Raw genomic sequence first — 20,750 nt, forward strand, 5'->3', positions numbered from 1 at the left:
GAGTGTGAACGGTGTTCTGGAGTTTGTGTGTTTATTCCATGAGTAACACAAATGTGGAAATGTTCTTTGGTTCAATGCATCTATATTTTTTAAATATAAAATGTTTCTATAAGTAGAAGGAGGTTGTACAGAAAGTCAGTTTGAAATAAGAAGGTGCTTGTTTTCAGATCCAATACATGCATTAACTTGCATCAAATGTAAAATATTGACTTGAGTGATTAACCAGTTCCTATTTAAACCTTTTGCCATAAAAGAAACAAACAATATTCAAATAAATAACAGAGACAATTCTGGAGAACTTTGCACATTTGTCAGTCATTCAACGTTTATTCCTTCAAAAGCAATGCCAGTTACAACCACGTGTTGGTAAAAAAAACCCTGATGTAATTGTTAGTACCAATCATAATCAGAGTGGAATGATTGCCAGACAAAATGTTCACTGTGAAATTGCTGTAATTACTTTATCTACTTGGTACAACTTTTATCCATTTCTATACTGTATTGAAAACATAAGGTTTGAATGTTTTCAAAGGCATACCACTTTTAGCTTTAGGTAACAGATCAGTTATGTATTTAAAGCTGTAATAATAGTCTTATTACATCCATCAAAATGCACTTCAGTCATTATTAAACATAACACCATCTAAATTTTAAAAAAGTGTATAGTGATCTCATAGCTAGGTTTCACTTTCATACTTAAAAAAAAAAAGTCACATTAGAAAGTGCAGATGCAGAGTCAGGAGCTGTGTTGCCAGTCCATTGTTTGAATAAATACACTTCTTGCTTGTTTTAAAGTCGTTTCTATCAAAACACCTTCCACAATGGCAGGCGTAAAGCTTTATTGCTGTAAATAGAATATATCAAAAGGCTTTGTTCTTTATTTCTTTGACCTGCTACATACATTTCCTCAATAAAAAGTAATACTTGTAAATCAAAATAGTTTGATAACTAAAAACAAGTGCAAAAAAAGTGAAACATGTAACAGATAAAACAAAATATAAATTGCACAAATGTTGCAGATGTAAGCAATTCGTTAGGTCAGAAATGGCATAATCAGCTGTAGACTCAGATGCCTGCTTTAAGAAATTGTCCTAGGTGGATTGCGATTCCCATTCCAGCATATCAGGACTTTATCTTCCAGAGCTACAATTTAAGAAAAAGTAGAGGGTTTTTAAATTTACTTTGTATTGCAGCTATCTTGTTCCGTGGCCCAACTTTCCCTAATTGTTCTTGATAATATCTCCTCAGATTGTTACAAATTTAACAAAATAACACATCTCTAATATTAAGCAGTATCTTGTAGCCCATTTATACTATTTAATTTATTTTTGCATTGTGGAATGGAATTCAAAGTATTAGCAACAACTCCAAGCAGTGATATCACAATGTGATATTCTGCACCCCCACATTCATATATTTCATCGAGTTTAAACTATGGAAATTCATCTGTTAGCGTGCTTGACATTGGAGACATTACTGTGATATAAATGGAATATTACTGCAGTATCAGATTTACATCACAAGCAAATCCTGTGAAATGGACTGATACACACTGCAGATGATTACTGTGAATGAAGTTCCTTCTACAGCCAGTTTATAATGCAGTTGTAAATTCACACACATCAATTTATGAGTGCTTCATAGAAATTTTTTGTAGAAAGTATATCATTACTATATCATCCCAGTAAACAATAAAACAACATATATGAATTGTGTTTCACTGTTGGCCATTTCACGTCAGCCTTTAGATTACGATCCCGTTAACTATTACTGTTGTATTTCAGGCTAGCTGGTCTCATTCTGAAGCAGAAATGTCTCTCATAATTTGGATAGAAACCAAATCCTAAAGGGAAAATTAATTCTTTAATTTGACAAAAAAATTTCAAATGATTGGTGACGTTACAGAAATTCATTTGATAAACTATATAATAATCTACATTTCAAAAACACTAGTAATAAATAGAATTTTTGTCTCTGTCTGACTACACAAATGCTTTCCCGTTAATAGATTGGTTTCTCAGCAGATCTAAGGGTGGACGAGTAACCAGCCCTGGGAATCTGTCAATAAAGATCAATCATCAATGTGTGGCAGCAGCCACATATATCACACCATGACCCTGAACTTACTCAGTTTTTTTGTTGCTGTAACTTCTTCAGAGGAAACTGCCAGAATTCTGACAAAGTAACAGTGGTGCAGCAACAGAAAGTCAGGGCCTATATGTTGATACGCATATATTATTCTACACTCACTATATATTATTCTATACTCATGATACTTCAGCAAACTATACCAAATGAAATTTTAAATGTTTAAATTACTGACAATTGCGAAATAGATAGTTAAAATGCAGAAAACATTCAGAAAAGAGAGTCATGTAATTAGTCACATAATTAAACCCAGAGCTTACACTAATTTATTACATCACTGAAAAGTATGACTAACAGAAATTATATTCATCTAGGAAGTTAGGATGGTTGCACTGTCCTCTGTCTTAGTCTGAGGAAGCTCACCTTTAGATTAAACCCCAGCAGGTCACTAATAACGCCAGACACAGCCGAAAGGATTACAACCTGGGTAATGTTGTACAGCAGTGGATTCATCGTCAGTCCATATAATCTAAAGGGGGTATCCAATTCCTAAAGATAAAATGTATTTTTCAGCATTACACAAAAGGGTTTTGCGACACACCAACAATTTCATAAAATTAAAAGGTCTGGAATGCGCTGCCTGAGAACGTGGTGAAGGCAGGTTCAATTAAAGCATTCAAAGGGAATTAGACAGTTATATGAAAAGGAAGAATGTGCAGGCTTATGGGGAGAAGGCAGGGGAATGGAACTGAGGGAGTTGCTCTTTCAGAGAGCCAGTGCGGACCAAATGGCCTCCTTCTGTGCTGTAACAAATCTGTGAAGTATCAAAAGCAATGACTGAGAAATTCATTAAGAATAGACAGTGGGCTGAACTTTACCGGCCCATTGACACCACGGGTTGTGGCGCGGGGGCCGGTAAAATACTGCAGAGAGAGGCTCGCCTCGACCCACGACATCGAGAAGTAATGGCCGGCTACCCGACGACATGGGTCGGATCGCACGTCCGGGTCCGGCATTTGAGTTTGGGTCGGGTTAGACCCACCTTCGGTAAGTGGATCCAATGTTAATGTACTTTTTGGACACGAAAAGTGGTTTTGTTACAGTTATTTTAAGCTTGTGCAGATAAACAACAAAGTGAAAAATGGAAGGTAGGTTAACTGATGGTCGGGTCGGGTGCAGGAAAAAAAAATGAAAGGGTTCGGGCTCGGATGTGGTTCTGTCAGGCTCGGTCCGGGTTTCATTTGCAGACCCAAGCCGGCCTCTATTGAGAAAGGCCCGCCGCATATTACCGGCGGTGGCATGACCTCAGTGCGGTCACCCCCCGCCCCGCCACACAGCTGTGGCACCACAATCAACATATGGTAATGATTACTTACCTTTGCTGATTATGGTCTTGTGCCAGTCCCGGCTGCCACCGCTGTTCACTGAACTGGCTCAGATAGAGGGGGGGCTTTTTGGAGATGAGGGCTATCCTTTGCAGACATGCTTCCGACACCAGTGAGAGACTCCTCCACTGCTGCAGAGGAGAGATACGCCAGCCATGAGCCACCATCGAGCAGGAGATCGGCATGCTGAAAGAGCGCCTCCAATGCCTGGATGGATAGGGTGATGCCCTGTACTATGGGCCGAAACGGCCAGCTCATTTCTTTGCTGCTCTGCACAACTACGCACCCAATAGGGGCCAGGCCTGGCATGATGAGGAGAGATGTCCACAGGATTCCTCCTCGGACTATGAGGACCTACAACATGAAAGACGCATGGGAGGGCAGATGAGCTAGGGACGTACGAAAGTGGCTTATCAGATAAAGGCTGTCTACTCCTTAGGAATTGACATGAGCTCTGCAAGCCACACATCACCCTCGCTCATCTGCTGTGCACCAGTCTACATCTGCAGCATCCCTGTGTAAACCATTAGAGGCAGCAGCTGACTGAGACAATGTCCATGTCACTGAGTCCGCGGAGACGCTCAAAAGTAATGGTGGCATGGCAACGATGCTATTGCATACATTGGCTCTCCTGAAGGGCCAAGGGTGCAAAGGGATGTGACATTGGCGCTAAATGCTGGCACACATCATTCGCACAGAGAAAATGACTCACATGTTGGTGAGGAACATTTAGTGAGATGTATTTACATTGCTGTGACACCCATGCATTCCCATTTGTGTCAGTGTGTTAGCTGTAAACCTCTAATACCTTTTATGGTCTATTTAAGTCTCACGTCCTGGAATGTGCAAAATTAAGAGTATTCACCCAGGTGTGGCACGCCTACAAGAAGGAATGTTACACTTGAGTGGGAGAAGAGGATCGCAACTTCACAGGACACTGGGACACAGCAGGGTAAGCATGTAGCAGCAAAGCAGAAAGTGCTGGGATAACTCAGCAGGTCAGGCAGCATTTGTGGAGAGAGAAGCAGTCAGTTAAGTATTCCTTTGACAGCTGTCAGGAAGCAGGTGCTGGGGCTCTTAAAATAGGGCCCCAGCACCTGCTGCACAACTGTCAAAAACTCTCACTACGCCGAATGTCCTGCCTCTCCCCACGCAATATGGGGAGCGCAGTTCAGCGCCATGATTCTAATGAGCCCCTGCGATTAATATCGTGGGGGCTTGGCGGCAGCCGGCAAATACGGGCGCACTGAGTTCAAAGGTAGCCTCTGCGGACAGCGGCGCCCTAATAAAATTCAGCCCAGTGAGTGTAGCATTTTAGGCATTTTCTGTCTACCATGTATATATAAATCTTACTTTTATATGCACTTCTTGACTACAAATCCTTATGACTGTTGTCTTGTTCTGGTCACACTTTCCAACCAACTTTTTAATATTTATGACAGAAACTGCCTACATAAATTTGTAATGCTGTAATTACACCATCCTGTTGTTGCTGGCACTACAACACCTCAATTTTATATCTAAAACATCTAATCTCCAATGAGCTCTACTTCTCTTCTTCCCAAATTACCTAATGTTCGGCTATTAAAAACTATGAATTACAATGTAAAACCAAAGTACTATAAAAAAAAGACAGAATGTATGAATAAATTACATCTGCATGCACAATTATTCCCTGTTCTCTAATCCCACTTGCACTTGAAGACTAAACATGGTCTAAACTCCCATGTGTAATGCCACAGGAGATTGATTAGTATATATCAACTTAATAAACCAAAAGCAAATATCAAAAACCAGGGATAAATTATTTTTCATTTATCCAATGCAGAAATTAACATTTAAAACTTTTCTACAGCAGTGCATTGGTGTGGTCTTCACCATTTTTGTGTATTAGCATAATTTTGGTTGCCTTGAGGATTTCTGGGAAAGCATTTTGTCTCTCATACATAGTAGGAGTTTCAAAATGAGGAAGTGATCTTGGGAAGCAGGATCTTGTAAAATGTTGCAAGGTGCCATCAGGTTCTGGAGACTTCCTGATTGGAGGTTTGGAGGCAGATCTTTAGCACTGCCAGGTGCAGCAAACTCATGGGGGCTGACTCAAGAGCACATATGGTCTCTCAAAGCATCTGAAAACAAATCTGAATTGGTCCAGTTAAATTTGATTTGCACTTTAAGTATGGCTCAAAGGTAAAATTAAAACAATTCATTCTTGGGATGTGGGTATCGCTGGCAAGGCTGGCATTTATCGCTCATCCTTAATTGCCTGGAGTCAGTGGTGGTGGGCCTTCTACTGGAACCACTGTGCAGTGTAGGTGCTCCCACAATGTTGCTAGGTAGGAAGTTCCAGGGTACATCAAATCTACACTATATTTCATGTGGTAAATTATCCACATTCAGTTCACAGTGTAAAAATAAAATCAGCACGCTTCCAGGTATATTCACAAGACACACGGGCCTTGTAAACTTATTACTGTCTACCTTCAGCAACTTGGTTGCAAGCTTCAAAACATTGTTCACTAAGTTCAGCTCTTCTTTTTTGTTAGGTTTCTTTTCCATCTTCAAGTATAAATTAATCTAGTAAAAGAGCAGAGGCATGCACAGAGATTAAATGTTCATAATAAATTTAAAAGAAGTTGGTTTTCTATGCTGTTTGTTAATGTACACCATTAAAAAAAGACTAAAGTACATATTACAAAATGATTTGCATAAGGGAAATCAGTACAAGGTATTACTGTGCTTTTACTACTGGCAACACCAAAGAAAATTTAGATTAGTGTTAAAATAGTTCGTCGTTAATCAACCCCAATTCCCATCACACAGGAACTTATAATTTTTCAGATTACCTGGAATAGTACTCACCACAAATGTGCTACTGTACTAACAGAGGTTACAATCGAATATAGTAAAACCTTTTAAATAATTTTGGCAGCAATATCCCAAAACCTTTTTCAAAAGGCTAGTTAATTCTAGTCTGATTATTGCTAATGATGAATCAAATTAAATTTTTGTTTTAACTCAAAATCAAAAAGTAAAAAGTGCCAAGAAGTATGTAATAAAAAAAGCACCCAATATAGAAAAATTGCAACAAACATTAGGGACACTCAAATGCAATTGGATTGCATACTGGGACAAGGTTTAAAGGGTTAAATGGCATTTTTTCATCCTTGACTTTCTTGTTTCTTGTAAGTACTTTTACACAATATTTGTTTCTTTCCAGCACAAAAGATTCTAGGATCTCAAACTCTGATTAAACACAGGTTGATGACTCTTTCCACTCAAACTGGGAGATCTGCCATTACCCAGCCTCATCAACTTGCCACTAAAATTCAAGGCAAAACTAGATTTAATGGAAAAAAGGTGCTGGGTAGTGTGTAAAAATGTTACTCTAAGAGCAAAGTAGCACACAGGAACAACAGAAAGGGATTAATGTTTTCACTTTTTTTTTTAAAAGCAACAGAAGAACATTTAGTTTATTACCTGCTCTGTCAGTAAGATCGAGGTATTGCTGTACTTGTTATTTGTCTCAGATCCTAGCATGACAAACCTCAGTAGATACAATGTTAATGAGATACACCAGATCACTAGCTCCCAATTATAGTGAAAATCAAGGAAAGTCTCATGGATATGAAGTAGCTATAAAAAAGAAAAAACAAATTAAATCAAGAGGGATAGTTCTGTTGGACTTCATAATACAGCAGGAAATCCAGTATGAAGCTAGATTTAAAAATTGTTCAGGCAATCCATTGGACCTCCTAGGCACTACACTGAATATTTCTAATAGTATTCTCTCCTATTAAAAATGACAGCTGAGAAAGCAGATTTCTGAGAATATATGTACTATGCATACTCTATATTACTTTCTGTTGGTGACCAGAATGGGAGTTGCAGTTTACAGTAAATTCTGGTCTTGTCAACTGCACTTCTCACTCTTTAGCTATTGATCTGAGTTCAACTATAGCCAGATTTACATCCAATGTATATTACATGATCATTATTGAAGATTAGGGCATAGATTTTCCTCATTAGTGGATTTACGAATGACCAGAATTGTATCTCCACCTGTCAACATTTTCTGGCCAAGAACCAGCCCAATGTCCCTCAATGCACCTTTATTACATATTCATAGTAGACCCCAACACCCTCTGGGGAATCTGCCTTGGTGGAGGAGGCCTAAAGGCCATTTTGTGTTTGCAACAATATTGCTCAATTCGTTGAATGAAGCCAGAGCTTCTTCAGGACCACAAGCCCACAAAAACGTATGATTCAGTCCCACGGGGGAAGAATGGTTTTGGCAATGAGTACCACCTCCAGCAACTCCATGTGGCTATACAATACAAGAAGTTCAATTGGCCTCTTCAGGGTAAACAGGGTAACAGCAGGCAGCAACAACTTGCAAAAGTGCATTTTAATAAAGATGCTCTCATTGCATCACATGCCATCTGAAACTTACCACCTTTGTGTAGAAAGTACCACACCAGCCTTCACATGCCCTTCCTTCTGTAAGTTTCCTTTTACTACAGCTGAACATGTAGGAAAGCAATGAAGACTTATATGATAAATGCTTCATTGTTCTCATCCCCATTAAGGAATGTTTTCTGTAACCTGAATTGCAGTGTGTTAGTAGGTCTACACAGTGCAGGCATTGCTAGATCTGGTTCTGAGTAATGAAGCTAAATGTAGGCAAGCACCTTGGGAAGTCATTAGTGCAATGTGGTTTAAAGATCCACTAGAAAGGGAAAACATCAGTTCAAAAACTAGAACACCAGACTGGATTAGGTCAGGTTTTAGAAAGACAAGGAACAATCCAGCTAAAGTGAAGTGAAATGGAAGGAATGTTGTCACACAATGTTGTAGAGAAACAGTGCGATGTTATCAAAAGAGATTGCAAAGTACAAAATAAGTATATTCCATTGAAAAAGAAAAAAAAGGTTAAGGATGCGATGGATAAATAAAAAGGTTAGAAACAAATTAAAGTTAAAAGATGGCCTATAAGAACTATATGAATAAAAGTGAAAAAAGGAATATTAGAAAACAAGAAAGCAGCTTTCCTTATCCTGTTCTTAACCTAGGAGGGAGATGAGGAAAACACTAGAAAAACATCAAAAGGAACAATAATGTATTTTACAAGTATATCAGTAAAGTGAGAAATGCTAAAAGCAAGGTTGGAGTCCAAGAGGATTGTCAATTTGTTGATGATCAAAAAATGACAGGTATTTAATACAAAGTGATTGCTGACAATGCAGTGGCCCGCTGACGTCACCAGAGTGTGTCAAGGTACGCACATGCACAGCTACATGTTGCCAGGACTAAGTGGCGCATGCGCGGGATGACATTATTGCATATGCGCCAATGTCATCGCGTATCCGGCCTGATCCATCGTCGCGCATGCATGCTAAAGCGTCATCGGGTTTCCAGCCCCCAACGTGGCCGGAGGGAGCGGTTGAATGGGAGACTTTGAGGCTGGAGCTAGACCCCCATCACTCGCTCCCGTCCCACTGGCCTCTCTCCCCACTTCGCAACTAGCTCCAGGCCTCGACACTGCCTCCTCTCAGCCGCTCGCTCTAGACCTAACTGCTCCCCCCCTCACCCCACTGGCCAATTGTTCCTCACTTTGTGCCACCCCGCTCCCCCGCCCACCCTCCAACCATTAGCTCCAGGCCACGCTGCTTCCCTCCTCTTGGCCAATCGCTCCTACGTCGCTCCTTGCAGCCCGCCTTGCTTCTTTGGGCAATGCGTGGTGACTGATCAAACGTGGCAGCGAGTGGCCGAGAGGAAGGAAGCGGTGAGGTTTAGAGCTAGCGGCCAGAGAGGAGGGGGAGGCGGGGAGCGAGCGGCCAGACAGCGGGGTGGTGCGAGCCGGCAACAATCGACCAGGGAAGTGGGAGGGGAGCAGCGAGGTCTGGAGCGAGTAGCTGGGGAGGGTGGGGGGGGGGGGGGAAAAAGAGACTGGTGGGGAGGAGGGGGAGAAAGCGAGTTGTCAAAGGGGTAGAGCGGCCAGTGGGGCGGCAGCTAGTAGCTGCTTTCGGATGAAATCAGTCCTGGTCAGTCATATAAAAAAATGTGAATAATGAATTGGCAGCACATTTTATACTCTGTCTGATTTTCGATCGAGGTGACAATTCACTATCCTCTAATGGAAATTCAATCATAAAATTCCTTTTGTATTTAATAGGATTACTGGAATATTAAATGGATCTGAGGATTACAGATAGTATCCTATAACAATGTAGCATATTACTGGGCTTCCATAGAAACATAGGAAATAGGAGCAGGAGTAGGCCATTCGGCCCTTCGAGCCTGCTCTGCCATTCATTATGATCATGGCTGATCATCCAACTCAGTAACCTGTTCCTGCTTTCCCCCCATATCCTTTGATCCCTTTCACCCCAAGAGCTATATCTAACTCCTTCTTGAAAACATACAATGTTTTGGCCTCAACTGCTTTCTGTGATAGCAAATTCCACAGGCTCACCACTCTCTGGATGAAGAAATTTCTCCTCTCAGTCCTGAATGGTTTACCCCGTATCCTTAGACTATAACCCCTAGTTCTGGACTCCCCACCATCAGGAACGTCCTTCCTGCATCTACCCTGTCAAGTCCTGTTAGAATTTTATAGGTTTCTATCAGATCCCCCCTCACTCTTCTGAACTCCAGTGAATATAATCCTAACAGACTCAATCTCTCCTCATACGTCAGTCCCGCCATCCCAGGAATCAGTCTAGTAATCCTTCGCTGCAGTCCCTCTATAGCAAGAACATCCTTCCTCAGATAAGGAGACCAAGACTGCACACAATATTCCAGGTATGACCTCACCAAGGTCCTGTATAATTGCCACAAGACATCCCTGCTCCTGTACTCGAATCCTCTCGCTATGAAGGCCAACATACCATTTGCCCTTTTTACCACCTGTTGCACCTGCATGCTTACCTTCAGCGACAAGTGTACTCCAACACCAGGTCTCATTGCATATTGCCCTCTGAGTTTATAGCTGTTCAGATAATAATCTGCCTTCCTGTTTTTGGATAACCTCACATTTATCCACATTATACTGCATTTGCCATGCATTTGCCCACTCACTGAACTTGTCCAAATCACCCTGAAGCGCCTCTGTATCCTCATCACAACTCACCCTCCCACCCACTTTTGTGTCATCTGCAAATTTGGAAATATTACATTTGGTTCCCTCATCTAAATCATTTATATTGTGAATAGCTGAGATCCTAGCATCGATCCCTGCGGTACCTCACTAGTCACTGTCTGCCATTTGGAAAAAGACCCGTTTATTCCTACTCTTTGTTTCCTGTGTGCCAACCAATTGTCTATCCATCGCAATACACTACCCCCAATCCCATGCGCTTTAATTTTACACGCTGATCTCTTATGTGGGACTTTGTTGAAAGCCTTCTGAAAATCCAAATAAACCACATCCACTGGCTCCCCCTCATCAATTCTACTAGTTACATCCTCAAAGAATTCTAGTAGATTTGCCAAGCACGATTTCCTTTTTGTAAGTCCATGCTGACTCTGTCCGATTCTACCACTGTTCTCCACGTGCTCTGCTATAAAATCTTTGATAATGGACTCTAGAATTTTCCCCACTACCAGCTACTTCCTTAAGTACTCTGGGATGCATACTATCAGGCCCTGGGGATTTATCAGCCTTCAATCCCATCAATTTCCCCAACACCATTTCTCTACTAATACTGATTTCCTTTCGTTCCTCCCTCTCACTAAACACGGTGTTCCCCAGCATTTCTGGGGAAAATAATTTGTGTCCTCTTTTGTGAAGACAGATCCAAAGTATGCATTTAGTTGGTCAGCCATTTCTTTGTTCCCCATAATAAATTCCCCTGTTTCTGACTGTAAGGGACCCAACATTTGTCTTCACCAATCTTTTTCTCTTCACATACCTATAGAAACTTTTACAAGTCAGTTTTTATGTTCCCGCAAGCTTACTCTCGTCCTCTATTTTCCCCTTCTTAATCAATCCCTTGGTCCTACTTTGCTGAATTCTAAACTGCTCCCAATCCTCAGGTCTGGTTTTTTCTGGCGAATTTGTATGCCTCTACCTTGGATCTAATGCTATCTCTAATTTCCCTTGTAAGCCATGGTTTGGCTACCTTTCCCGTTTTACTTCTGCGCCAGACAGGAATAAACAATTGTTGCAGTTCATCCACGCACTCTTTGAATGTTTGCCATTGCAAATCCACTGTCATCACTTTAAGTAACGTTTCCCAATCCATCATAGAGTCAGAGAGATACAGCACTGAAACAGGCCCTTCGGCCCACCGAGTCTGTGCCGACCATCAACCACCCATTTATACTAATCGTACATTAATCCCATATTCCCTACCACATCCCCACCTTCCCTCAATTCTCCTACCACCTACCTACACTAGGGGCAATTTACAATGGCCAATTTACCTATCAACTGCAAGTCTTTGGCTGTGGCAGGAAACCGGAGCACCTGGCGGAAACCCACCCGGTCACAGAGAGAACTTGCAAACTCCGCACAGGCAGTACCCAGAACTGAACCCAGGTTTCTGAAGCTGAGGCTGCGGTGCTAACCACTGGACCACTGTACCACCCCATCACAGCCAACTCGTGCCTCATACCTTCGTAGTTTCCATTAAGATTCAGGATCCTAGTCTCAGAATCAGCTACGTCACTCTCCATCTTGATGAAGAATTCTATGGTCGCTCAACCCCAAGGGGTCTCGCACAACTAGACTGTCAATTATTCCTCTCTCATTACACAATACCCAGTCTAGGATGGCCTGTTCTCTAGTTGGTTCCTCAACATACTGGTCCAGAAAACCATCCTGTATACACTCCATGAGTTCTTCCTCTACGGTATTGTGACTAATTTGATTTGCCCAATCTATATGCAGATTAAACTCACCCATAATTACAGATGTTCCTTTATCGCATGCATCTCTAATTTCCTGTTTAATGCCATTCCCAACATCACCACTACAGTTTGGGAGTCTATATACAACCCACTAACGTTTTTTGCCCCTTGGTGTTTCTCAGCTCTACCCATACAGATTACACATCGTCAGAGCGAATATCCTTCCTCACTAATGCGTTAATTTCCTCTTTAACCAGCAATGCAACTCCACCGCCTTTTACTTTTTGTCTGTCCTTCCTAAATACTGAATACCCCTGGATGTTCATTTCCCATTCCTGGTCACCCTGCAGCCACGTCTCTGTAATCCCGACTATATCATACCCGTTTACATCTATTTGCACGACTAATTCATCCACTTTACTGCGAATGCTACATGTGTTAATGCACAAAGTCTTAAGGCTTGTCTTTTTAACAATACCTGTCCCCCTTCCCACTATTTTTCACTGTGGCCCCGTTTGATTCTGGTCCTTGATTTCTCTGCCTATCACTTTTCTTATTCCCCTTACTGTCTTTTGTTCTCCCCTCCTCTGACTCCTTGCAAAGGTTCCCATCCTCCTGTCATTTTAGTTTAAACCCTCCCCAACCACTCTAGCAAATACTCCCCCTAGAACATCAGTCCCAGTCCTGCTCCGGTGTAACCCATCCAGTTTGTACTGGTCCCACCTCCCCCAGAACTGGTCCCAATGTTCCAGGAATCTAAAACCCTCCCCCTCACACCATCTCTTCAGCCACGTATTCATCCGATATATCCTGCTATTTCTACTCTGACTAGCACGTGGCACTGGTAGTAATCCTTAGATCATTACCTTTGAGGTCCTACTTTTCAACTTACTTCCTAACTCCCTATATTCTGCTTTTAGGACCTCATCCCTTTTTTTTTTTAAAAACCTACGTCATTCGTACCAATGTGTACCATGACCACTGGCTGTTCACCCTCTCCCTTCAGAATGTCCTGTAACCGCTCAGACATCCTTGACCCTAGCACCAGGGAGGCAACATACCATCCTGGAGTCTCGTTTGCGGCCACAGAAACGCCCATCTATTCCCCTTACAATTGAATCCCCTATAACTATTGCATTCCCACACTTTTTACTCCTCCCCTGTGCAGCAGAGCCAACCGCGGTGCAACAAATTGGGCTGTTGCTGCTTTCCCCTGAGAGGCCATTCCCCCCAACAGTATCCAAAGCAGTATATCTGTTTTGCAGGGGAATAGACACAGGAGATTCTTACACTGCCTGCCTAGTCCTCTTGCACTGTCTGGTGGTCACCCATTCCCTTTCTGCCTGTGGAGTCTGAGCCTGCGGTGTGACCTCCTCTCTATACGTGCTATCCACGATGCTCTCCGCCTCGCGGATGTTCCACAGTGTCCTTAGCTGCCACTCCAGCTCTGAAACCCGGGCTTCCAGGAGCTGCAGCTGGAGACACTTCCTGCACACATGCTGGTCCCAGGCACTGGAATTGTTCCCGGCTTCCCACATAGAGCACGAGGAGCACATCACGGCTTTGAGCTCTCCGGCCATGACTTAACCCTTTAAATTAAACCTTTTGGAAGATGCTTAATATCAAATAATATCAATTTTATTTTTTTTATTTTATTTAGAGATACAGCACTGAAACAGGCCCTTCGGCCCACCGAGTCTGTGCCGACCAACAACCACCCATTTATACTAATCCTATATTAACCCCATGTTCTCTACCACATCCCCACCATTCTCCTACCACCTACCTAAACTAGGGGCAATTTACAACAGCCAATTTACCTATCAACCTGCAAGTCTTTGGCTGTGGGAGGAAACCGGAGCACCCGGCAAAAACCCACGCAGACACAGGGAGAACTTGCAAACTCCGCACAGGCAGTACCCAGAACTGAACCCGGGTCGCTGGAGCTGTCAGGCTGCGGTGCTAACCACTGCGAACTGTGTTCTTGGTTCTGAACATTTCTAGAAACGTCAATGGATTATGATTGGTGTAAATTGTTATTTCCTCTTGGCCATTGTTGAGGTTACTTCAAAATGCTGAAGAGCCAATACGAGATTCAAAGCCTCTTTCTCATTAGTGGAACATTTCTTCTAGTACTTATTGAGTTTTCTAGAAAAATAACTGACTGGTTGTTCAATTGCATTATCATCATCCTAGAGTGACACTGCTCCTACTCATACATCACTGACATCAATAACCACTTTAGAAGGCTTGCCAAAATTTGGTGCCACTGGAGTGGGTTCATTTATTAAAATGGCCTGGAACTTTTCAAATGTTATTTGAAGGGACTCTGTCCACTGGATTTTCGTGCCCCTTTTTAATAAATCTGTCAGTTGAGTTACTACTGTACTGAAGTTAGAAATGAACTTCCAGTGGACCTTACACATCTCTAGGAATCCTATAATCTCCCTTTTTGTCCTGGAGATTTGGAAAGTCTATTATCGCCTGAACTTCAGCTTCTCTAGGCAACCCTTGACCTTAACCCACTATACATGCCCTAAATAGGTGATCGTAGCCCCTGCAAACTCACTCTTCGCTAAGTTTACTACCAAATTGGCTCTCTCTAACCCGTTGAATAGAGCCTTTATTTGATTAACATGGTCTTCCCAGATGTCACTGTATACCAGCAGATCATCAAGGTACACCAAATTACTCTGGGGCCCTTCTTCCCTGGTCCTTGTTCCTACAGAACTCCCTAAAAACACACTTACTATACATGAAAATAAACTGTAGACCTTTCTTACCTTAGTTACTAAACCAGCTATTCCCTAGAGCTATTCCCTAACAGCAGTTACTCACCAACCAATCACCTTGCAGCTTTCCTGTGATGTCACTATATTGACTTTTTTTCCCAAACACTCCGGCACGCCTGGACTGCTCTCCTGGAAGGTAAGAAACTGGGCCTCGATCCTCGGGTTCGATTTATAGGCTCCGCTCTCGGTGTTCTCCCCACAGGTCCGCTCCACTCCCGGACATCCAACTTAACGTAAGGTTAGTTTGCTAGAATGATGTAGCCATAAGCATTTCCTGTGATAAATTGAGCAACACCATCTTTAATCCTGGCAGCTGCCTGAACGTCGTAGACATTGAGGTTCCAGTTGAAGAGCCTGCATTTGCACATGTGCAAGTACTGCGCCACCTAGTGGCTGTGTTGTCAGAAAACGCAGCCTATTTATTAAGCATCTTGCATCAGTCTGTTCTAAAAAGGATGTCAGAGAGATGAGATGAAATGATTTAGAGCAAGACAAGCAATATTATGATGCATAAAAGGAAAATCTTGGTGAAGTTTGTTATGCTAAAGGAAGATAAAGTGCCAGGGACTGATAGGGCACTTCCTAGAATCCTAAAGAAGGAAGGAAATTGCTGAGGCCCTAAAAATATTTCACGGTTCCACTGCGTATGGATGTGTGCTGGTGACCAGAGGACAGCTAACATAGAATCCATTTTTAAAAAAGGACACAAAGTTAATGTTTTAAAAGTTTCTACAGGTATGTGAAGAGAAAATGATTGGTGAAGACAAATGTAGGTCTCTTACAGTCAGAAACAGGGGAATTTATTATGGGGAACAAAGAAATGGCTGACCAACTAAATGCATACTTTGGTTCGGTCTTCACAAAAGAGGACACAAATATCAGACCAGAAATGTTGGGGAACATAGGGTTCAATGACAGGGAGGAACTGTAGGAAATCAGTATTAGTAGAGAAATGGTGTTGGGGAAATTGATGGGATTGAAGGCCGATAAATCCCCAGGGCCTGATAATCCCAGAGTACTTAAGGAAGTGGCCCTAGAAATAGTGGATGCATTGGTGGTCATCTTCCAAGACCCTATAGACTCTGGAACAGTTCCTACAGATTGGAGGGTAGCTAATGTAACCACACTATTTAAAAAGGCAGGTAGAGAGGAAACAGGGAATTATAGACCAGTCAGCCTGACGTCGGTGGTGGGGAAAATTCTAGAGTCCATTACCAAAGATTTTATAGCAGAGCAATTGGAGAACAGTGATAGAATTGGACAGAGTCAGCATGGATTTACAAAAAGGAAATCGTGCTTGACAAATCTGCTCGAATTCTTCGAGGATGTGACTAGTAGAGTTGATGAGGGGGAGCCAGTGGATGTGGTCTATTTTGACTTTCAGAAGGCTTTCGACAAAGTCCCACATAAGAGATCAGCGTGTAAAATTAAAGCGCATGGGATTGGGGGTAGTGTATTGCGATGGATAGACAATAGGTTGGCACACAGGAAACAAAGACTAGGAATAAACGGGTCTTTTTCCAAATGGCAGACAGTGACTAGTGAGGTACCGCAGGGATCGGTGCTAGGACCTCAGCTATTCACAATATATATTCATGATTTAGATGAGGGAACTAAATGTAATATCTCCAAATTTGCAGATGACACAAAAATGGGTGGGATGGTGAGTTGTGATGAGGATACAGAGAGGCTTCAGGGTGATTTGGACAAGTTGCGTGAGTGGACAAATGCATGGCAGATGCAGTATAATGTGGATAAATGTGAGGTTATCCACTTTGGTGGCAATAACAGGAAGGCAGATTATCTGAACGGCTATAAACTGAGAGAGGAGAATATGCAATGAGACCTCTGTGTTCTCATATACAAGTCGCTAAAGGTAAGCATGCAGGTGCAACAGGCGGTAAAAAGGGCAAATGGTATGTTGGCCTTCGTAGCGATAATGAATGGCAGAGCAGGCTCGAAGGGCCAAATGGCCTACTCTTGCTCCTATTTTCTATGTTTCTATAAAATTCGCTCGGTGGGCGTCGCTGGCTAAGCCAGCATTTATTGCCCATCCCTAATTGCCCTCGAGGTGGTGGTGGGAAGCTGCCTTCTTGAACCACTGCAGTCCTTGGGGTGTCGGTACACCCACAGTGCTGTTAAGAAGAGAGTTCCAGAATTTTGACCCAGCGACAGTGAAGGAATGGCGATATAGTTCCAAGTCAGGATGGTGCCTGGCTTGGAGGGGAACTTGCAAGTGGTGGTGTTCCCATGCATCTGCTGCCCATGTTGTTCTAGATGGAAGAGGTCGCAGGTTTGGAGGGAGCCTTGGTGAGTTGCTGCAGTGCATCTTGTGGATGGTACACACTGCTGCCACTGTGCGTCGGTGGTGAAGGGTGTGATTGTTGAAGGTGGTAGATGGGGTGCCAATCAAGCGGATTGCTTTGTCCTGGTTGGTGTCGAGCTTCCTGAGTATTGTTGGAGCTGCATCCATCCAGGCAAGCGGAGAGTATTCCATCACACTCCGGACTTGTGCCTTGTAGATAGTAGACAGGCACTGGGGAGACAGGAAGTGAGTTACTCACCACAGAATTCCCAGCCTCTGACATGCTCTTGTAGCCACAGCATTTATCTGGCTGGTCCAATTCAGTTTCTTTTTTTTTAGTGATACAGCACTGAAACAGGCCCTTCGGCCCACCGAGTCTGTGCCGACCATCAACCACCCATTTATACTAATCCTACACTAATCCCATATTCCTACCAAACATCCCCATCTGTCCCTACCACCTACCTATACTAGTGACAATTTATAACGGCCAATTTACCTACCAACCTGCAAGTCTTTTGACTTGTGGGAGGAAACCGGAGCACCCGGAGAAAACCCACGTAGACACAGGGAGAACTTGCAAACTCCATACAGGCAGTACCCAGAATCGAACCCGCGTCCCTGGAGCTGTGAGGCTGCAGTGCTAACCACTGCGCCACTGTACCCCCAGGATGTTGATAGTGGGGGATTCAGCAATGATAATGCCATTGAATGTTATGGGAAGATGGTTAGATTCTCTCTTGTTTGAGATAGTCATTGCCTGGCACTTGTGTGGCATGAATGTTACTTGCCACTTATCAGTCCAAACCTGGATGTTGTCCAGGTCTTGCTGCATATGGACATGGGCTGCTTCAGTATCCAAGGAGTCATGAATGGTGCTGAGCCTGGTGCAATCATCAGCAAACATCCCCACTTCTGACCTTATGATGGGGGGAAAAGGTCATTGATGAAGCAACTGAAGATGGTTGGGCCTAGGACACTACCCTGAGGAACTCCTGCGGTGATGTCCTGGGTCTGAGATGATTGACCGACAACAACCACAACCATCTTCCTTTGTGCTAGGTATGACTCCAACCAGCAGGAAGTTTCCCACGATTCCCATTGACTCCAGTTTTGCTAGGGCTCCTTGATTCCATACTCAGTCAAATGGTGCCTTAATGTCAAGTGCAGTGACTCTGCTGTGGAGTTCAGCACTTTAGTCCATGTTTGGTGGTTTGGTGCAGGTTGCTGAGCATAAAGCGCTTGTTGTGGTGTGTATGGGCTTCCAAAAGATGTTTGATAAAGTGCCACATAATAGGCTTATCAGCAAAGTTGAGGCCCACCAAATAAAAGGGACAATGGTAGCATGGATATGAAGTTAGTTGAGTGACAGGAAACAGAGAGTAGTGGTAAATGGTTGTTTTTTGGACATGAGGAAGATATACAGAGGTGTCCCCCGGGAGGTCAGTTACAGGACCATTGCTTTCTTGATATAATGACTTGACTTGGGTATACAGGGCACAATTTCAAAATTTGCAGATGACACAAAACTTGGAAGTATTGTGAACTTTGAGGACGATAGTGATAAGACTTTAAGAGGGCATGGACAGGCTGGTGGAATGGGTGGACATGTGGCACATGAAATTTAATGCAGAAAAATGTGAAGTGATACATTTTGGTAGGAAGTACAATGATAAGCAATATAAACTAAAGGGTACAATTTTAAAGCAGGTGCAGAAAAAGACAGGCCTGGGGCTATATGTACACAAATCGAAGATATTAGGGCAGGTTGAGAAAATCGTTATGGGATCCTGGGCTTTATAAATCCAGGTTTAGAGTACAAAACCAGGAAATTATGATGAACCTTTATAAAAGGCTAGTGTGGCCTCAGCTGGAGTACTGTATCCAATTCTGGGCACCACACTTTAGGAAGGATGTAAAAAAAATCTACAAGAATGGTGCCAGGGATAAAGGACTTCGGTTATGAGGATAGATTGGAGAATCTGGGGTTGTTCTCCTTAGAGAAGAGAGGGTTGAGGGGAGTTTTGATAGAGATGTTCAGAATTATGAGGGTTCTACACAGAGTAGATAGAGAGAAACTGTTCCCTTTGGCAGAGGGGTCAACAACCAGAGGATACAGATTTAAGGTGATTGGCAAAAGAACCAAAGAACCATGAAAAAAATTTTTTTTTATGCAGCAAGTGGAATGCTCCACTTCAGAGGGTGTTGAAGGCAGATTCAACTGTGGCTTTCAAAAGGGAATTGGATAAGCACCTGTAGATAAAAAAAAATTAGGGTTACAGGGAAAGGGTGGGGCAGTGGGCACTAGCTAGCTAAATTGCTGTTGCAAAGAGCCAGCATGGAATCAGTGGGCCAAATAGCCTCCTTTTGTGCTGTAACCATGCTATGATTCTAAGTAGCCAGCGGAGATTTTAAAAGAGACAATTGTGCTTGACAAATGGGTTCAGTATATGAAAAAGTCTTTCAGGGACGGAGGAAAATTCAGGTGGAAGTTCAGTGAAATCCCTCAGTCCTATTTTCCTGACTCTCTGCCCCAGGATTGCCCAAATTTAGTAGTCAATTGGAAGAAAGAAAAATCCCACTTCCCTCCACTGAAATTCAGCACAGCCATTGAATAGGTTCACAACAGGCCGAGTATAGGAAGCAATCCTGTGAAAATATGTATTCCACTTTAGCTTATCCTCTGCTGTTTTTCCAATCAATATCTGGATAATTGAAATTCTGACCTTTTTACAAGTTCCCTGATCCTCTCTTCCTGTTCAGGAGTTCAAGAGCAACAGCCAATAATTACTTGACCTCAATTAAAACTGTCTCAGCAATGGACTGCTCAACAGCTAATAGCTTGTGTTATTGAGAAGCAAGAGATCAATGGGTAAAACAAAGAAAATAGATAATTAAAATGTTTTAGTACAACGTTATTGAAGATCTAAAATAAAACATTAAGTAGTGAAATACACCCTTACCTGTGCACAGCAAATAAATACTACTGATAGAGTTAACAGGAATGCAGATGAAACAATTACATCTACTGATCGCTGTGGACCTCGTCTCTGTTGGGAGAGATTAATAACTGAATTAGTACCTTAACTCTACATGGACAAAAATGACTTTTAAATGTTTAACACAGTTTACATGTAAGGAAGAAAATTTGTGGATTAAAGTACATGCAGAAACTGGAAGATGTATATTCAAAATGTTTATAAATTAGCTGAAAATATGGATCAGTTGTCCCTTATATATTGATACAGCACTTTCTATTCAAGACTGCCTGGATTTGTTTGCATTTTAAAAATGAAAGGAAAAGCCTAGAGCATAGATTCAAGGAGATGA

The 20,750-nt window shown here is 42.5% G+C and overlaps 1 protein-coding gene across 2 annotated transcripts in view; it reads right to left on the reverse strand.

Moving 5' to 3' along the window:
- Positions 1-315: 315 nt before the first annotated feature.
- The window catches only part of LOC137384774 (protein PHTF2-like), a 155,971-nt gene continuing 135,536 nt past the window's right edge, over positions 316-20,750 (reverse strand). Inside the window, exons 14-18 of one of the 2 annotated variants that reach the window (XM_068059228.1) lie at positions 20,384-20,470; positions 6,951-7,106; positions 5,952-6,047; positions 2,512-2,637; positions 316-1,143 (exon numbers count right to left, since the gene is read on the reverse strand). In XM_068059228.1, coding sequence (XP_067915329.1) covers positions 1,123-1,143; positions 2,512-2,637; positions 5,952-6,047; positions 6,951-7,106; positions 20,384-20,470 — 486 coding nt within the window. In that variant the 3' untranslated portion in view covers positions 316-1,122. Of the gene's footprint in view, positions 1,144-2,511; positions 2,638-5,951; positions 6,048-6,950; positions 7,107-15,161; positions 15,390-20,383; positions 20,471-20,750 lie in introns of those variants that run through there. The other variant, XR_010977655.1, reaches the window with a different exon arrangement.

The sequence above is a fragment of the Heterodontus francisci genome, chromosome 27 (genome assembly GCF_036365525.1).
Source record: "Heterodontus francisci isolate sHetFra1 chromosome 27, sHetFra1.hap1, whole genome shotgun sequence".
Classification (NCBI taxonomy): Eukaryota; Metazoa; Chordata; class Chondrichthyes; order Heterodontiformes; family Heterodontidae; genus Heterodontus; species Heterodontus francisci.